Source organism: Acinonyx jubatus, chromosome A1 (assembly GCF_027475565.1).
Source record: "Acinonyx jubatus isolate Ajub_Pintada_27869175 chromosome A1, VMU_Ajub_asm_v1.0, whole genome shotgun sequence".
Lineage (NCBI taxonomy): Eukaryota > Metazoa > Chordata > Mammalia > Carnivora > Felidae > Acinonyx > Acinonyx jubatus.
The window spans coordinates 187,610,192-187,630,588 of NC_069380.1; the positions used below are offsets into that span (position 1 = coordinate 187,610,192).

The 20,397-nt window shown below is 45.5% G+C and overlaps 1 protein-coding gene across 1 annotated transcript in view; it reads left to right on the forward strand.

The window, feature by feature from the left end:
• The window catches only part of ADAM19 (ADAM metallopeptidase domain 19), an 80,821-nt gene that overhangs the window by 21,178 nt on the left and 39,246 nt on the right, over positions 1-20,397 (forward strand). The window contains exons 4-5 of the mRNA XM_027077829.2: positions 11,132-11,210; positions 17,108-17,184. Of these exons, the coding sequence (XP_026933630.1) occupies positions 11,132-11,210; positions 17,108-17,184 (156 nt within the window). The remainder of the gene's footprint in view (positions 1-11,131; positions 11,211-17,107; positions 17,185-20,397) is intronic.

Consider the following 20,397-nt stretch of genomic DNA (forward strand, 5'->3'; position numbering starts at 1 on the left):
AATGGGGAGCTGATGAATATTTTAAAAGCCAGGTAGTAACAGCCTCCCAAATGCATTTGACAAGGACTACTTCAACTGAAGTGTAGGATGGGTTGGAAGGGGCAAGACCAGAGAGGTACTAAGACCCATTCAAGAGTTTTATTATAACTGAGTGAGAAATTAAGGTGATTGAATTTAGGGAAGAGGTAGCTGATAAGGAGAGAAGGGGATGCGTTACAGGCATGTTTATAGGGTGGAATCGTGGAGACTGGGAGGTGGGTTGACTAAGCTCTGAGGAAGGGGATGGAGTCAAAGACCAATGTGAGTTTCCTGCATGTGTAGGTAGTGGGACAGGGCTGCCGGCCCCTGGGTTTGTCCTTAGCTTGCAATAGGACCTCAGACAAGTCACTTCTTTTTTCAGTCTTTAGTTTTCTCATTAGATGAAGGTAATAATCCCCATGCACCAACTTGGCAGGATCATGGTGGAGATTCACTGATAAAATCCAAGTGTAAAGTAGTGTCCTGTTCTCTTTCCATGACCCTAAAAGGCTGGGCAGAAGCAAAGTCTGTCCTTACCCTGGTTATCTCTGTAATTTGGGTTTTTACATGGTTTCCCCCTTATCTGCAATTCTAAGCACTTAATCTCCCAGGAACTGGTGAGCCTTCTGCCTGGTCCAGCAGCTGAGGCCTCACTGGGAGCCTCTCTGGGGGGAGCTGGGGGGGGGGGGGTCTCAAACCAGCTTTTGTTGAAAACAATGATATCATTGAGTGGGTGGAGCTGGGTTAGGCTTTTCTTAGCCAGTTTCAGGAGAAATGGGGTCTTTATGACTTCTGTACTTATGGCTCTTTTCCAGTCCCTTCCGTAGCTCCCATGTACCCCACTGCCCCCTTTTCTTCTCTCTCCCCTGAGGTTACAGATTTGTGGAAAACTGGCAGCCTCCACATTTTCTCTTGCATCAGCCTCCCTGGAGAGAAGTCCAGATGGGCCAAGGGGCTATAATGGCTGCATTATATCAGGCATAGTTTCTTTTTCCAAGCCCCCTCCTCCACTGAAAGGAAAGGCAAGTCACACAGAAAGGAAGGGATTCTTTTGAAGGGAGACTGGAATGCTAGGGAAAAAAGGTGATCTAAGTGTTGGGAAAGATATCAGGCTCCTGGTATGCTAGAAGCACTTTATCTCCTGACTTCTTGATGCTAAATATGGGGCTTGGGTAAGAGTGCAAAGATTAAGCAAGCCTTTCAGTTATGCGGTGATAGGAATATGGCTGGGGAAAAGGAGATCAGCAATGTTGAGTAAGGACCCTTAGTTCCTATTCTCTATGCCATTCTTCCTGTTTGTCCTCAACACACACACACACACACACACACACACACACACTCACACTCACACATATGCACACACACACCTAAATACTGATGCACCCTTCCTCCATAGCTATGTAAGCAGCTTGTTACGGGTACTTGCTAGTTGTTGCCTGACTGGTTTGCAAAAGTTCTAGGAAGGAAGGAAGATAGGCTGTTTAACAGTGATTTGGCCTCCTGGGACCAGATGGTCATACCCGCCTTCTGTGTGGCCTGGTTTGCAAAGTGCTTTCACAGCTGACCTTGTAGGGGAGGAAAAATAATTTACCCTCTACCTTTCTAAGTTCTCAGCTGGGAACCCTGTAAACAAAGGCAGATTAACGAGAGAAAAACAGACAGAAGTTTATTAACATGTATACATAAGAGATAGCCAGGGAAAAATGAGGAGTAACTCAAAGAGTTAGAATTCAGGCTTATGTAGCATCTTTCCCAAAGAACAGTAAATTTGTAGAGAAATGACAGGACAGAGGAAAACAGTTACACTTCCAAAGATGGTAAGCTGTGGGAAGGTAATATATGGCAAACTAATGGGAGACAAAAGCTAGTCAGTAAAAGTTGTTGTGTAGATTCCTCTGGTGCCTTCACCAGGCAGATAGGGTCTGAAGTTGTCTCTGGTGATTAACTTTTGTCCTTCCTGGTAGAGAGGGGAGGAGGGACGCTTTTGAAAATTTTTGTCCTGATTTTAGGCAAATAGGTAGAGGGCAGAGAGCATGTTTTTTGTATCTGTTTCTTTTCAATTGCCTTTGGAGCAAAATGATCTGTATGCTTACTTGACACATTCCGCCACCCTTCAGCCTACTCTGATCTTCATAATAGAGATGCAGGTGCTGGGGAGGGCAGGAAAACTGTGCTTGTGCCACTCACTCAACTCCCTTAGCATCCTAGCACAGTGCCTGGCACACCACGGTCTCAGTCAGTATTTGTGGAATGAGTAAACAGGTTTGCAGAGGCAGAGCCTGAGCCTCAGAAGAGGTACTGCAGCTTGGCTGAGGACCCAGAACAAATACATGATGGATTCAAGCCAGGAGGAACTTGGTCTCCCTGATGCCATGTGCCCCACAGTTTGTACTATATGATGCTGCTTAATAAGCAGTTATTGATAAGATTACACGAACATCCTTCCTCTCTGCCTTCTGGGAGTATCTGGATGGCCTAACTCTTGGATTATCTACCACTGACATTTAGCTTATTTTTGTTTATTTAGACTGATGAGCTTAGAAGCAAAATATAACTATGTGATGTTGGGTAAGTTGCTTTTGCTCTTTTTCAAATTATTCATCTATAAAAGTGGATTGAGGGGCTCCTGGGTGGCTCAGTCAGTTAAGTGTCTGACTCTTGATTTTGGCTCAGGTCATGATCCCATGGTTTGTGAGATTGAGACCCATGTCGGGCTCTGCACTGACAGTGTGGAGCCTGCTTGGGATACTCTCTTTCTCTCTCTGCCCCTCCTCCACCTTCCCCTCAAAATAAATACATAAACATTAAAAAAACGTAAAAGTGGATCGAGGGTTGGGGTGCCTGGGTGGCTCAGTCGGTTAAGCGTCTGACTTTGACTCAGGCCATGATCTCACAGTTTGTGGGTTTGAGCCCTACATCGGGCTCTGTGCTGACAGCTCAGAGCTTGGAGCCTGCTTCACATGCTGTGTCTCCCTCTCTCTCTGCCCCTCCCCCACTCACGCTCTACCTGTCTCTCTCTCTCAAAAATAAATAAACTTAAAAAAAGTGGATTGAGGAGAAGCATTAGACAGATAGGGTGGCATAAAAAGATTCTTTTGTTGCAGTCAACTCTGCAGTTTGTATACTGATCTCCACCCCCGTCCCCCCAAAAAAAAAACTTTACGGAAAGGATATGGGACAACAGATAGAATGTGTTGGGGAAAAAAAAAAAGAGCTGAAGAACTAGGGCTTGAACAGGAAGGATTTAGGAATTCATAGTTAGTCTTTTCAGGTGCCACCACTGGGGTGACTCTGCTCCAGCCATTTTCAGCAGATGTCACCCATCATGGAATTTGGCAAAATGAGATTTGATTGTCTTGGCTTGTCACTACTGACTCCAGGTGCCCACAGTCAGTATGCAGAGACAGGGGAGCATTTGTCTGAATGCAAATCAGGGCAATCTTACTCCAAGAAGGTGGCAAAGATGCTAGAGGCTGGGACAGTTGTCCATTACGATCTAGAAGGGCTCGCCAACATCCGACCTTCTTGACTGCATCATAGCTGTGATTTGTGCTTTAGGATGTTAAAAAACCTGGGGCAGAGTTATTGGGATATTTAATCAGAGTCTAAAAGGGACGAAGCACCCACATTTAAGGTGGGTTGGTTTCTTGTCTTCACCCACCTGCTTTTTGTATGCTTTTTTTCATAGGAAAAATGAAATGGTCCTCTTTCCTAACATATTTTCGTAGGCCCAGTGATCTTAGAGGTTCCTTTTCTTCCCTTCCCCTTTGTCTTATTCACCAAGTAAATCTCTGAAATATGCCTGGTACCTCTTGTTTTGGCCCTTCCCTTCAGGTTGATCTGTTAAACAAGCACTGTGGTTGTTTATCAAAATCTGGTTGCCAGAGAGACTGCTATCAGGTAATGTTTTCATTTTTAAAAATTTTCTGAGAAGTGGTAGAGATAGTACCCCATTTCTTTTAACTCTTCTTATCCAGCTCCAATAAATATTCATAACAGGCTCTTCAGGACACTGCAGAACAAATCTCTAGACTCTTGGGTGACACATTTTGAGGTCCCTTATCTCAGGTCTCTAACACTTAAGCTCCCTGATCCCAAGAAATCAGCCATGTTTGCACAGAGAAGTTACTCGTTTTTGTGGAGTTAGCCACAAAGATTAAAGAGATGCCCTGCTGGTCAAAGGAGTAAACAGTCCTCATCCAAACATCCTTTGGTATATAAAAGCAAAACATAGAACCAGGAGCTGGTGGGAAGGATGCCAGGTCTTATAGGGACTGGGAGAAGATGTAATGGGAAGTGGTTGGTGAAAAAGAGTGTTGGTTTAATGCATTGTTGGGAAACTTCCTTAATAAAAGGTTAAAGAAAACATGCCATGTAGCTTTGGCTTTTTGCCAGGATTATGGGTAGCGCCATCTTGCTTCAAAGTGTTGCTTCTGGAGCTGGTCCTCTGGCAGTAATGATACTTGTTCAAGAAAGTCCTTGGGGTAGGAGAGGATCCCCACTCTTTAGATTAGGAATGATGTTTAAAGTCCCTCCTTCCTTGGCCTTTCTGTTCCCTCAAAAAGGAATGCCTCTGCCTGTGGGCCCCTGGACTTGTCAATCCTTATTTGGCTTTAGGGCCGTGCCTTTGGCATGTTGGTTTGTTTCCATTCCTTTGGAGTCAGAGGTGGAATGAGCACTGGTTTAGAAATCTTGGTTCTGAGACAGCTGTCTCTTCTCCCCTTTACTTTCTCCTTCTTCGAAAACAAAAGAAAACAAAACAATACTTACTGAGTTTGTTTTTTTGTCCCAAATATGGGTAAACGTAGGCTATTACATTAGAATAGCACTCTCTGCTTTTCAGAAACCCTTCCAGTGTCTGTCTGTCCTGGGCATCACTATTTCCATTTGGTAGAAGGGAGACTAAGGCCAAGTAGCTTGTAACTGGCATAGTGTCCCCTCGCTAGTTAAAAAATATTAATACCTGAAAAGAGTATTATGAACCCTCAGATACTCATTATCTGGATTTACCAATTATCAAGATTTTGCCACATGTGCACATAGCTGTTCCCAGAGAAAATGATAACAGTGAATTGTAGAACACAAAACTGTATACTTTAAGAAGAGTTCTTTCACATTTGTTGATTTTACTTAACAAAATTTCATAGGCATTTGACAACAGCCCTGTGAAGTAGATTCTAAAATTCTTCCCATTTTATAGATAAGAAAACAGGCACAGAGAGTTTAACTGACTTGCCCAAGCTCACCGGAACTTGAAGTATCAGTGTTTGAATGTATGTTTCTCATTTGGTCCTTTCAGTGATGCTGTGAGGTAGCAATTATTACTCTGTTATTTTGTGGTCTAGGAAACGGAGGGTAAAGGTTTCGGTGGCTCAAGTGAAGTAGTTCTCATACAAATACTGGTGAGCACATGTCAAAGTTCGATTTATCTCATTAATGCATTAATGGGGGAACCAGCAAGATGATAACTGGCTTAAAAGTTTGGATAAGGGAAATATGTATGTATGTATTTTTTTAATAGTGAAAAAAATGAATGTTGAGATAAGATTGCTAAGTTAGACATAAAACTGGTTAATATCATCCTAGAGATGATGAAACCATAACGTTTGGAGTTATCTTTTCTACTGGGTGGAAATCATTTGCATTTCCTCTATTGTATCTTATTAGCATTTTACAAGTTAACGGCTCATTTTACAGACTTGTACAAGAGCTGCCTTAATTAATTGTAAATAGTCTTTCAAAGCTACATCTCCCCCCTACAGAGTCGGAAGACCCTTAGCCTGGCCTCCCCGAGCCTGCCACACCATGGTGCTCTTGTACGAAATTGAAAAAAAACCATAGTCATCTTTTGCCTCATTTCTGGGGTTTGAAAGAACAGTTACCTAGAGAGTAGTGCAGCTGGTAGTGAAGCTTTCTGAGCCCTGGACTCTTCTTCTGTGCTGTGCATTGATCCAGTGGGATAGGAGAATTCCCAGAACCTGAAAATCCCAGTATCACCTGGAAAAACTATTTAAAATACAGATTTCTTAGTCCTTCTCTAGAGAATATAATTCTCATTGGGGCTGGACTGGGGCTTGAGATTTTATATTTTTTCAGTGTTTCCGGGTGTTGTGCAGTTACTGGGCTAAGTCCCATGGCTACGGCATTGGGAGTATGAGCAAGAAATGACAGAGGCTTGCATGATCATCAGCACGGGTGGGCATGGTGAAGGTCTTCCAGGGGAAATAAGAGGGCTCAGCAAGGCTATACCTCCCCAAGCATCACTGGTGTTTAAGAGCTAGGATACTCTTTCTTGAAGGACCTAGAGGGAGCAAGATCTGGGGGAGGAGGTGTCAGTAAAAATAGCCACTGTGGCATGAGCTAAGTAACGTTTACTTATACTGAGCATGGCTGCATTGGTTGTTTTTCAAGGTAGTTTGGAAATTGTTATCACTTTATCTTCACCACGTGCTTATCTGAAGCAGAGGAAGGAGGACAGAACTCAGAGACGTTTTGCAAATTTGTTTTAGCCCTGCTGCTTCTCTTTCCAGAGGGAGTTGTAGAGATTGAAGTTTAGAGAGGCATTTGAAATTTGTCTGATAGTAAATAGTCCTTAAAGGGATTGTTCTGGTTTTGAAGGCACTGGGCTCTAGCAGAGGTGGGTCAGGGCTGTTTCAGACTACAGTGTGCTTTTGGGGTCTGGCTGCGCATACAAACAGGGCCCTGGCCACCACAGGCAGCTCTATTGTCCTTCCCTAGAGAGCGACCTTATATCTAGTATTTGAGAAAAAGCTTATTTTCCCAGGTGGGATTCAGTAGATGCAGGTTTTGGTAGAGGACATGGGGGTCTGAGTGACCTGGGTTTTGCCCACAGTGAGCATTTCTGTGCTAGCTGCTGTTAGTATAGGAATACTGTCTACCTGCTTTGTGGGCTTGTGAGCCTGGACGGTGTGTGTATGGGGTGGGGGGACACTTTGTAGAAACTGCTTTTCTATCAAAGCCAGTAAAAGGAGGGGGTGGGGTGGGAAATCTTGGACAGTCCTTCTCTCTTCCTGGACTCACATCACTCACAACTTGTTTCCTGAAAATCCTAATACACTCCAGTGGTGAGAGATGGCTTCCTGCTGATATGCTGAGCCAGCCCCTTGTCAGGGAGGAGATGAGAACAAGATGTGGCTGAAGAAGGGGCGGGTGGGCCAAGCCGTGCTGCTCAGTGGCCCTGTGGCCCTCTCTCTGAGTCCTGAGAACACTGCCAGGGCACCCCATGGGCACGCAGGCATAGATAGGCCTGGCTCGGGGCAGTGGAGAGGATTTGGAAGTTGTGTTTTGTCTATCGGTAGAATTGCACAGATGGTGGTGATGAAACATGACCCTTCCTTTTGCTTCTAGAAAGAAAGACCTTCCTGGCCAACATCTGTAACCCTATTTGGAGAAAAGGTTGTTGTTTCAAAAAACTAGCCCTGAAGTTCTTAACATATCCATCCATCCCCTTTCTCCTGCCATGTGCTTTGCTTACTATATTTTTCTTGCATATATTCGCATCTAACAGGTCATGACATTTTTGTGACATCCCGTGTTTCCGCAAGGCAACTATCATTACCATCAAATTGTGGTTTGGACTGCTGGTTCTTGGAAGTGCTTTATTTTTATGCTTCTACCTTCTAAGGGAGACAGAGCAGAAAAGTGCTTAAGAAGCATAGTCAGGGCCAACAGACCTGGGTCTGAAACCTGGCCCTGACATCATGCCATGAGAACTTGGACAAGTAAAATGTCTGAATTTCCAGTGTCCTCAATTACAAAACGGGGAAACAATTAGGACCTACCTCATAGGCGTGTTGTACATAGGTGTGTTAAATGGTTTAACACTTCAATATGTGTGAACTGTTGTGATGCAACTTATCTGGTTTTTTTCAAACTCAGAATGATCCAGGATGTGGTAGAGGCAGGAAGGTGATAGGGGCTTGGAGAATGAGACACTTTGATATTTCTGAAGTTCGCCTACCTTAAAAATATTTTGAGGACTTGTGGTCTAGGGTGGTGGTTCTGCATCAAAATCACTGAGAGAGTTATTACAATGGATAGTTGGGCCCTAACCCCAGAGTTTCTGTCCGCCCCAGTACATTTGGGCTGGGGTCCAACAGTCTGCATTTTTAACGAATTCCTAGGTGATGCTGATGCTGCTGGTCTTGAAATGGCAGTTAGGTAGAAGAGGAAGCAGATTGTTCCATGTAGATTCAGAAGACAGAATGAGGCCAGTGGGTGCCAGTGACAGAGATAGATTTTGGTTCATTGTAAGAACGTTAACTGTTGTATGTGGTCTAAAATGGAGTGGGTGGTCTCATGAGTTCCCTGTCACTGGAGATGTCCAATCCTGAAGGGCCATCTGGCAGATTCCTACACTAGGTAGAAGGTTCATTTGTTCATTCGTTCTTTCGCTTATTCCTTCTCCCACTTACTCACAGAATAAACATGTACTGCCTGCCTGGTACGTGCTGGGAGCTGGAGAGAAGCCCTGAATGAAGCACCTGTGCCCTTGCTCTTAGGGAGCCCACAGTTTAGTGAGTTTGGCTAAATGATTACGAAAGTCCCTTTCAACCCTGAGGCTCTGGGAGTCCTATGATAATGGTGTCAGATCCTCAGAATAAGAAGCTGCAGAAAGATGCTTACCCTTCTGAAGGTATGGCTGGGGACTGACCATAATGTGGACACCTCTGAGGTTCAGTCTGGAATGTTCTCTTTGGAGCATCTTAATGTCACTGAATGAATGATTTTTTTTTTTCCCCCTGAGACCCAGACTAGGCTGAGAATGTATTTACCAGGGGTGCATTTCCTCTGGGAAAATTCACATCTCCCCACTGGCACTGGGAACGGACCATTAAACTCTGAACCCTTTTCTAGCTGTCCATGATGCCATCTGTGAAGGCAGATCTAGGGAGTGGGCCTGCGAGAATAAGCTAATTGCCTTTTCATCTCTCTCAAGTGATAAACTGGAACATTAATGGCTGGGGAGACTTAGGGGAAAATGGGTAGATTATATCAGTTTTTCTGGGTTCTTCCATCATAATCCCTGGTGAAAGCAATAATGATAATTGCTGACCTTTACAGAGCTTACTCTATGCCAGGCCTGGTGTTAAGCCCTTTTTGTGCATTTTGTTATGATACTCTTAATATAGCCCTATCAAGTAGGCATATTATCCTCATATTTGCAAGGAGAGGAAACAAAGGTTCAGAGAGGTAAAGTAACTCACTCATGGCCATGGAGACAGTAGATGTCAGAGCTGGAATGTAAACTTCATTCTCTCAGACTCCAGACCATGCTCCAAGCTCCTAATGCTGAAAACAACTCATTCATTCAATTACTAGTTAAGTCATTCTTTCATTAAATAAATGTTAAGCACTGGTATGTACTGGTGCACTAAACAGCTTGGCCTCCGTCCTCCTGGGGCCTATGGTTTATCTCCTGCAGACAAATGGGTGACTCCTTCCTTGGATCCTTGGCTTATTAGGTGCTAAGGAGAAAGACATAGGGCTGGGAGACAGACGCTGCCAAGTGAGCTACAGACCCAGAGTTTTCATGTGAATGAGAGTTTCTCTACACAAGCTGGGTTTTGTACTTCGCTTTATTTTTACATTTTTCTGTTGGGTTTCTTTTCTTCTTGTCCAAGCCTTGATGTTGAAGGGCTTGATGTAGTAGAAGAGACAGTTCTTGTGACATTTGCCTTCTGGCTGCACTCCGGAGTGGAGAGGAATCTCAGTCAGGAGTCCCAGAACTTACAGCCAGAAGTGACTCTGGAGACCCTCTTCAACGGACCTCGTCTTGCTGGGAAATGTCCTCTCTTCCAAAACCAGGGTTGTCTCTGCACATTCCTTTGGCTCTCTGTGCTGGCCTCCGTCTATACTTTCTTCTTCCTAAAAGCAGTTTCAAATTAGGTTTTCAGGTTTCAAAATAAATAATTATTTTTTAAAAAAATCAACCAGTTTTTAGAAATATGCAACTTAGATTGTGAACATCTGCAATGCCCTGAGATAACCACCAGTAACAATGGGCATTTGCTTCTCCATGTGTTCTCAATGCCTACACTTGTGTGTATTGTTATCAGTTTTTCATTAGGAGGGATTTTTAAAATGTGTATTTTCCTGAAATGTATTGTTTTGATCTAACTCCATTTTTAAACATTTTTTTCCATGTTAGTACATCTAGATCCTCTTAATTCTTGTTTTGTTAGACTTCAATTTCTCTTCCATGAGACACCTTTTTGCCCTTAGACTTCAACTTTCTATAGATGCATTTTGCTTTTAATGTGGCTGAGCTAGTTGAAACGTCCATTTGGCTCTTTTATTTTTCTTTTAACTTTTAGAGAAATGCTAAGAACCTTGTTTGGTGTTGCCTTGCCTTTGATGAGGGATTCTTAACTGCAGCTTCAAGGGGTCTGTGGCAAGAGAGAAACCAATGTGAAGTTTTAGAAAAGAAAAGAAAATAAGAATTTGTTGTAAGGGTAACACAGAACTACCAGGTCTCAGGACATCGGGACCACTAGGTCTCAGCAAAGGCAGACAAAGGCAACTCTGGGAATCGAGGCAGCAGAAACAAAGGAACAGATGAATTGCTTCCATCTGTTTGGTTTTTGCAACATCACTCCATTGGCTTAGCTTGGAACATGGGCCACTCTTGGCCAGGGCCAGGTAGGACACCTTGATTGGCAGTCTCACCAGAACATGCAACAGGATGGAAGGATTCCCATGAAGAAAAATTGGCGAGCCAATACTGCAAGTTGGTGGATGCAGTGCTAGCATAATTATAGGTACAAAAGAGCGTCCAAAGACCTTGGGAAATTTTGAATATGGGTTCGCTTGTGTGTATTCCCAGGACCCAGAAAAAGTTGTGACCACTGCTGTCGTTTTGTCTCCTTCATCTGGTTGTGTCCATACTAAGTGATGATCCCATTAAGAACAAAATTAATAAACTTCCTCCTGGTTTTCTTTTTGTTCCGTAGGCCCTTAGGGCTGCTCATTTTCTTCTGCACAGAGATGCTTGGGTGGTTCTTCCTGGGTCATTTAGAATGACTGCCCACTGTTTCCAGGAGGGTGGAGGCCAGCACCTAAAGAGACAAATGTCTATGTTTATTCTTTGCAGGTACCTTTTTGCTCCAGCCTACACAGAAACCTATTATACTCCAAGTGGCAACGCTCAAACCACCATGCTGAAATCTGAGGTGAGTTCAGGTCAGCAGGGATCTGTCAAGCAGCTGGCCTGTCCTGGTCCCACCCCCGGGAAGTGAGGAGATATGTGGTGGGCACAGTCCCTCCTCTGGAGGGATTGTTTGCCCTGACTCCAGACCCAGGGCATGAGCAGGAAAAGCAAAATGTGAATTTGTTGTTTCATAAGGGCTTCCTCTCCTCTGCTGACTAAAATGATCAGGCAAACAGAATATTTTAGGGTAAGTGCCTCTGACTACAATTGGCATAAATCATTACAAAGCAGACATTTTCTCTGTTGTATGTTAATCACCCACATATTAACAAAAGTTTAAGTAAAAGGAATGATTTACTGGTAATCCTGCCATTGCACTTAATTAGATGTTTAATTGAGACTTTTCCATATGGATGTATAAGGTTTTGTAGTCTGCCTTTTTTAATGGGATTTTAGGTTTCATAGATTTTCTTGTTTTGCTGCCATCTTCATATTGGATATTTTCCCCCTCAAAAGTGTTTTTGAGTTTGGCTATTTGCAAAAAGATTTGTCATTTAAAAAATGGTCTTTCAAATGGTTTCTCAGAAGGATGAATTTTAGTCTGCTTCACCACACCCCACTGGTGGGCACTTAAGGTAGTGAATTGTACACGTTTCATGGTCTGCTAGCTTTTCCTACTGAAGTACCTGCTAGTGTTCATGGGGTCAGATCAGTGGTTCTCAGCTGGGAGTGATTTTGTTTAAAGTGTTTCTTTTATTTAAACTTTTGTAACATGTGGGTAACTCACATAATGCAAAGAAAATAGGATTCGGGATGATTTATATCAATTTTAATCAGATGCAGTTACCCTAAAATATTCTATTTGTTTCTTTGACCATTTTGGCCAGCAAAGGCTTGGGGGACACTTGGCAATGTCTGGAGCCAGTTGTTGACTGTCATGACTGGGAGGTGGATGCTACCAGCATCTGGTGGGTAGAAGCCAGGGATCCTGCTAAGTGTCCTACAGTGCATAAGGCAGCCTCTCCACAACAGAGGATTATCTGGCCCCAAATGTCAACAGTGCCCAAGGTGAGACACTCTGGATTAGAGTGACCCTTCTCGGACCATGCAGATGAGATGGGGTGAAGAAGGGAAGATGGAACACCAGTGGTCTTCTGCCTTTGGGGCAGGACATCATGCACTTTTGTGGCATATAGATGTGGAGGTGTGGTGTATAGGGCCACAGGGTAGGTCCCTCTGCCTCAGTGCTCCTCTGGCAGCTTCCTGTGGAATCTTAGATTCCTGCATGACCCATCTTTAAAATATCCCTGTTAGAGGGTAGATGTCCAAAAGGCCATGGCAGCCACCATCAGTCAGTAAAAGCTCAGATTAGTTTATCAGCTTAGCCTTGGATGGGGAAAGGGACTCAGGACAGCTAAGTTTTAATAGATCTAAGAGGTCTGGAGCATAGTAATCAGGTGGCTGAGATGCTGTGTTGGATTGCTGCATGTGAAGATTAATGCAATCTTACCAAGACCTTCCTGGATAGGGAAGGAATTGGCAGTGTGGCCACTACCCACAACAGGCAAGTTGGCTATGTCTTCTCATCTCTGGGGAGGCTATCCAGCTGTGGCTCCCCACTTTCTTCAGTATCCCTGGTCAAAACCTCTTCCATCATTGAGACTAAAGTTCTGTGCTTCCAGGGAGGGAGGGAGAAGGCAGGCACGCCTCGAAAGCCCCTACACATAAGGACCTCACAAAGCACGGTCCTCTCAGTTTGGCTCCTGCACTTCTCTACCCACAGCTCAAGAATGGGTCTCAGTGCACAAGTTTACCATGAGCTCATACTTCCTGCTATGAAAGCCCCCTTGGGTGGCCCCCTCAGGCCGAGAAGCTGAGAAGGAATGCGATGACTTCATGACTGTTCATTTACTTGTTCTTTGTGCTCTCAGAGTCAGGCAGAGATGCTGTGAGGGCCTTTCAGATGGAAGAGAACTTCCCCTCATTCCCAGAACTCTCCTTCTTCCGGAAGGTCTTGTTGACCAAAGCACATCCTAGCTGAAGTATGGGATAACCCATTGTTTTCTTATATCCCCTCCTGCAGGACTCTTGCAAAGCCCCCACCCGGCCTCAGGGAGCTCCTAGTCAGCTTTCTTATCTGGGAGCTGAGGACTTCAAAGAGAAATGAGAATAGAATAAACCACTTGGCTGTGCTTGACCCCAATGTTGAGAGCCACGCCCTGCTACCAGCCTGGGCCTGGGATAGTGGGAGCTCTGGAGCTCTGGGAACTTCCTCAAACTCATCAGCCAGGCCTGTAGGAGTTAGAGTTTGGGGTCTAAAGCCAGGGTTGTAGCCTTGGCTTTAACTAGCTATGTGACCTTCAGCAACCCTTTGACCACACTAGTATTGAGTTTCTTCATCAGAAAACTGGATACGCTAAGATCTGACTCTCAGAGCTGTAGAAGGGTACAATGAATCACTGGTTTTATGAGAATTTATAAACATCTCTCCCAACACCACATTTTATTCATGAGGAAATGGAGAGAAGAGAAAAAGTAACATGCTTACCTTCAGATAACCAGTAAATGGCAAGGCTTAGACTAGAGCTCAGTCCTCCTTGGTGCTAGAAGATAGAAGAGCTGTAACAAATGAAGCCCTGTGCACTTTCCTGGGGCTGCTTTTGCCAGGGGTGGCTATGGAGTCTGGAGTCAGGCTGCTATCATTCCAGTCTCCACCTGGGTGTGTGACCTTGGGAAAGACTTGAAACCTCTCCAACCTTTAGTTTCCCCCCACCTCATTTTTTTTTTTTTTTAATTAATTTATTTTGAGAGAGACAGAGCATGAGTGGGAGAGGGGCAGAGAGGGAGAGAGAGAGAGAGAGAGAGAGAGAGAATACCAAGCAAGCTCCACGCTGTCAGCACAGAGCCTGATGTGGGACTTGAACCCACAAAACCGTGAAATCATGACCCGAGCTGAAATCAGGACTCGGATGCTTAACTGACTGAGCTACCCAGGTGCCCCTAGTTTCCCTTTTTAAAAAATGGGAATAATAATATCTACCTCCTAAGGCTGTGAGATTGTCAGAATTAAAAGGAAAAAATTGACATCAGTTTTTTTATCCAGTAGTAAGGGCTGGATAGATGTTAGCCCTTATTGTTTGTAACAGGAAATGGTGGGATCATTATCACACACGATGATGTGTGTGAAAGCCCCTGGTAAATTTAAAGCATGTTACAAAAGTCAGTTGTTAATGCTATATCAGAGAGCACTCAGTGAACACATCAGTCCAAAGATGTACAAAGAGGTACAGGGATCCTTCACTCCCATCCCTGGATCTGAATTCTCTTTATCTGTAGAGGTACTTAGATTTTTGAAACTAGCTGACCCCCATTCTGAACTTCTTGACTCCCCGTCATTCCAACATCTGCTAACCCCTTTTACTCCATAAAAGCCAGGCCCCCTCTTCCACTTGTGAATGATCCTGGGCCGTGGAGTTCATGGCCCTGTAGCTGAGTTCTAAGGATCAGGTTCAGAATCCGAGCATTTGATGATGTGTCTCCAGGTCTTGGAATCTGGGGATGGAGGGAGAAACCATGTGATAGTCTGGCATTTGCAAGCAGATGCAATCGTGGCTGGAAAAAAGGTTGTCCCTGCCTCACCTTGTCTCATAGGTGCAACACAGTGGCTTTCCTTTGTGCACCTCTGGTCAGGATCTGACTTGTTTGATGTCCAGGAGAGTTTGATGCAGAGAGGGGCTGCTGCCTGTCCCTCGTCCGGAGGGCCTGAGCCCAAATGGGTGGAGGAGCTGCACTGCTGGCCAGTGGGTTGTCGCCAGGTGGAAGGGCACCCACCAGTGGTCTGGGGACTGACCCTGAACTGAGTGCCAGCCTGGCCCATGTCCTATGATCTGACTGCGTGGCTCAGCTGCATGGGACATAGAATTGGTGTGGCGATGACTGAGGATTCAGGCTCTTGGTTGGCTTCCAGCTCTCTCAAGGCCACATTTTGCCTTTGACAAGGAGAATTTAACGCCTATAACATGATCACTAAGGTTTATTGCCGGCCACTCTGGGCCAGGCGCCCTGCACTAGGTCCTTGATGTACTGTATTCTCACAGCCACCTCGTGAGGTAGAGACTGAAGACACTGGAGGTCTGAGAGACATTGTGAACTGTTTGCATCGCTGGCAGGTGTGGGAGCTTGTGTTTAAATCTGGCCTGGCTGTGCCAAAATGCTTGAATTTAATTATTGGGCTGTCCTGCCTCGAGGTGGGTGGAAGGTGGAGCCAGAGAATATGCAGGAATGGGTTAGCTGTCTCCTGGGTCACATCCTTGCCGGCTGGGGATCAAAGAACAACTACAAGCAAGTGTGGTCCTGGTGATGGATCACTTGGATTGTTCTGTAGGCTGATGCCCGAGATTTCTTTTTTTTTAAAGATTCTATCTACGCCCAACGTGGGGCTCAAACCCACAACCCCAAGATCAAATGTCACGCGCTTCACTGACTGAGTCAGCATGGCATCCCGTGATGCCCGAGATTTCTGATTGGCCCCGCTCTGCTTTGGGGGGGAAAGAGAGAGCTCCTGGGTCTGCAACTACATAGCTTATACCCTTCCTAAGACCTTTGCAGAACCTGGCTCTGCCCTGGGGATTTTCCCTTCTCTCTGTTCTGACCAGCTTCTCTCTCTTGAACTATCTGGGAAGAGGCTTGGAGGAGCGCGTCCCTCGTTATCACCCTGTAGGGGAAAGTCGTGGTTTGTGCTTCAGTGCTCCCACAGCTGTGTTGGCCTCGTAGATGCTCTGGTGCGCCTACTTATGAAACACTCTGCTGGCACCTCCCAACTTTTACTTCAAGCCTCTCTTCACAGTTTGTAATTAAATCTTTGTATGGCTTTTTAATTAAGATTGGCTCTCACAAGCCTGTAAGCCCCAGGAAGGCTGGAGCTGTGTCTGTTCGCTCCTTGCTGTGTCTCCCGGGCCTGGCTGGGGGGCCTGGCGCATGGCGCAGTGCTCAGCAGCTGTCTGTAGTCACGAGGAGTCCAGCCAGGTCGGGAAGACCAGATGGCTGTGAGACACAGCAGTGAGAGAAGAGCATCAGAGCTCCATGCATCCATGGATGCAGGTGCCAAGTCAAGTCTGATCCAGACACACAGGGACTCAGGGGAGGTGGGGAAGAAGGGGGGCTGTTGGATTCCCAGGGCTGCCATAGCAAAGCAGTGTGAACTCGGGAGCGTAAAACGCAGTTCCGGAGGCTGCAAGTCCAAAATCACAGTGTCAGCAGGGGCCAGGCTTCCGCTGTAGTCCCTTGGGAGGAATGCTTCCTTGCCTTTTCTAGCTTCTGGTGGCTCCTGGCAGAGTCTGTGGTGCTGCTTGGCTTGTAGCTGCATCTCTCTAATCTCTGCCACTGTCTTCCAGTGGCCTCTTCTCTGTCTGTCTGTCTGTCTGTCTCTCTGTGTCCTCTCCTCTTTTTTTAATAAAGAAAAATGATAAAGTCCAGTGTGACTTCATCTTAATTTAATGACATCTATAAAGACCCCATTCCAAATAAGATCACACTTAGGTTCTGGGTGGACACACATTTCAACTCTGCGGGGCAGCCACAGAGGTGACCCCAGCCAGTGTTTCCTGTGGTCACATGTCCTGGAAAGAGCTCTGAACTAGACCTGAAGTCCTGGCTTCTCTGACTAGCAGGGAAACCTTTGGAAAATCTTTTTGCTTCTCTGAATCTTGGCTGCTTCATCTGTTCAGTCGGGATGATGACATCTGCCCTGTCCCACCTCCCAGGACTATTATGAGGATCAAATAAAATGGTGGCTTGGAAAGCTCTTTGCAGAGTGTAAGTTAAGATCTATATAATCATCCCTGACCTTCACAAGACATTAACATCGCCATGCTTATCAGTGTCCTTTGGCCTGACCACCCCCCCTTTTCTCCTTGCTAGGACCACTGCTTTTACCACGGGACGGTGAGGAAGGCAGAACAGTCCAGTGTCACACTCAGCACCTGCCGGGGAATAAGGTAAGAGGCCCTGACAGTGCTGGCGGAGCACCTGGCCCTCTCTCTACACAAGTGGTAGGGCTGGCCCTGGGCAGGGTCCTTGAGAAGCTGTCCGTTGAGAGTGTATGCCAGCCAGTTCTAAGAAGGGCTGAGCTTGGGAGAGAAGAGGGGAATCATTGATGATCCACATTTTCACTTGGATTGAGCTCTGTCTTGAGGAACTTGAATTTATTATTATTTAGGGATGGTGAAGCCAACAGGCCAGGAGATGACTGCCATTGAAAAAATATTGTATTCAAGATCCCAAGAGGAGGGGCACACCGCATAGGGAAGCATACGGGTCAGTCAGGGGGCAGGGTGTGGGAGATGGGAGGATGTGGGCAAGAGTCTTTACTGTGGTTTCTACAGGAAGAAACAGGCAAATCAGGGTAAGTGTGTTTAGTATTGGCTACTTGGAATAATTCAGTGGGATCTGAGGCACAGGGGCTCTTCCCAGTTGTCTGGAACCTGGCCCTGGGGTGACCAGGGTAGGGGGACAGGGGCCCAGAGGGTGAGAGCCTGAATTTGAAACTTGTTTACCATCCTGGGAATGGGCCGATCCTGAGAAGGGCAAGGCCTCAGCTGTCAAAGAATCAGAATATCGAAAATAAAAGACAGGGTTCATACACTTGAAATGAGTGTGAGCACTTATTCCCACTTCTCCTTTGCTCTTCTCTGGTAGAAGTACTTGTAGGTGGTAAGAAAGGAAATGGAAGAGGAGAGGAGAAGAGAAAGGGAAAGCAAGGTCACTTTCAAGAAGGTCCAGCTAGGTCCTTGGAAAGGTCCACTGGAAAGAGAATGGCTCTTCATTCTCTGAACCAGACTCCCTGGGTTTGAGCCAGGAGCAGTTGACCAGCTGGGTAACCCTGGGCCTCAGTGGTCTCCTGTGCAACATGTGGATAAGGGGGAAATGTCCCTAGTGTCACAAGGATGGAATGTGTTAATAGATCTCTAACGTTCAGAACTGGCTGGCATAAAGTAGCACTCAACAGCCTCCTGGCCCCTTGCTTCCTAGGTGCCCCGTTAGAGGGGCGATATTGACACCACCTGGGAGCCTCTTCAAAATGCAGTATCTCAGGTCCCACCCAGAACAAGTGGATCACAATCTACATTTTACCAAGATCCCCAGGGGATTCGTGTTCACATTACAGTTTGTACCTGAGAATACATGTTTCTCAAATACTTGTTTCTCTCCTCCAGCCTATGCTAGTGCTTTGCATATAATAGGATCTACACATGTATGTTGAAGTAATAAATATCATTCATTTAGACTCTTCCCACTCTCTCCTTCTTTTGGAAAAGAGATGAGGATCTGAAAAACCTGTATTCTAATTGCCAACACTACGGGTTTTACAATTGGGTTTTAATTGCCTATACTACGTGGCACCTATACCCAGTGTGTTGATGAATTGGCACTATGGGGGAAAAAAGGGGCAAAAAAGCCCTGAGTTGTAGTATCTGCCAATATGCTGGTAGAATTACTCCCACCATAACCAATTTAAAGCTATGAACGTGACGTTACTGAAGGCAGTTTTGGGAGGTATGCACACGATGGGCTCCCATGAATTAGTAGGAGGTGTTTCCACTGTGTACCCTTCCTCTCTGTTGGTCAGTTCATTCAGTGACTGTTTCTTTCATTCAAATTAATATCGGGTGCCTACTCTAAGCCCATGTCCTACACAGGTAGAGGAAAGACAGACATTGAAAAGTAATTTTCTGGGCCCTCAGTTTCCTAATCTGTAAAATGGGCATTGATAATAGGCATGGTAGACCATGTTAAGTGCTGTGTTAGCTCTATAGCACTCTACAGACATACGGGATTATTATCATTTTACAACAGGGAAGCCATGCTAACTAAGACTTACCCCAGGCTCACATGCAAGTGCAAGGCCCCTCATGCTGCAGATCCCATGTGTTTGTTTATAAATTGGACCACGTCTCCTCTGTAAGGCCTCGTGTTGAGTCTGCTGGAGGGAATTAGGCAGGAAACAAGCTTTGGCTGGGAGACCATAACTGTGGCTCCAGATCCCCTGCTCAGATGACCTGGTTGAGCCAAACCAACTGGTCTCCCAGTGGTGTTTACAGACCCGGCCACCACCACCTGCAGTCTGCAAGTAAACAGTGTGTCTCCCAAGAAGGAAGAAAGGGAACATGCAGGTGTGACTTGCTTCTCTCTTCCTCTGTCTCCATGGTCTGGAGCAGTGGGAACTTGGCTTGGACTCTTGCAAATCATTCCTGCAGCCGTGCTGATAGGGGGAAACCGGGTGAGCCGTCCATGTGTTTCTATTTTGCATGCTTCCCTCTGGTGCAGTCCACCCATCTGACTTTTCCAGCCTTCTCACTACACACCTTAAGAACTTACGGGTGTCTGTGGGCCCGGCTGACCTCAGAGCCAGAGACGCATGCCAGATGTCTCGATTCAGACTCTAGAGAAGGAGAGGCTGCAGCAGCCTTCTAACCCACGTAACCCCCAAGTCACTCCCCAGGCTCATAAAACGATGCTGCAATGGAAAAAGTCTCCATCGTGATTGTGCTTCCCTCCTGGGAACATGCCCCTCGTGATTGGAGAAAACAGGTAGGACTTATACCAAATGGAACCTTCAGGCTGATAATACAAATACAGAGGAGTTCACCTTAGTTTCCAGATTGTTGCTGGGCCCCCTCGTCTCTCCAAAACAGTACTTTGGGTGACTTTAATTGAAGCAGTAATACATGATCATAGTAAAAGCAAATTCGAATAGTACAAAAGAGGGTATAATGAAGGACAGGTTTCTTTTTCACCCAGGATTTTCGGGTTCCTCCCTCCCCAGAGGCAGCCATTGTTACCAGTTATCTTATTTATCCTTTTAGAAATACTTTTTTCAAAAAAAGAACATTGATATGTAATATAGTGTTTTGTAATCCCATTTGGGCCACTGACACCTTTGAGAATCACGTGGCAGCTGTGGATACTCATAAAATACACAAGTGAAATACCATTTCACTAGGGATGCTGGGTGTCCATGCCCCCGAAGCCTGTCTCTGATCAACGACTCATCCTCTAGATGTCTACCTGACTTTTCACATGTACAAATGCTTTGCAAAGTAACACAGTATAAATGTGAGGAGGGATGATTATTTGTGAAGAAATCTAGAGAGTACTGAGATGAAGTGATCGTGAGTGAGTCTGTGGGTTCTGGGAGATACACTGTGTGT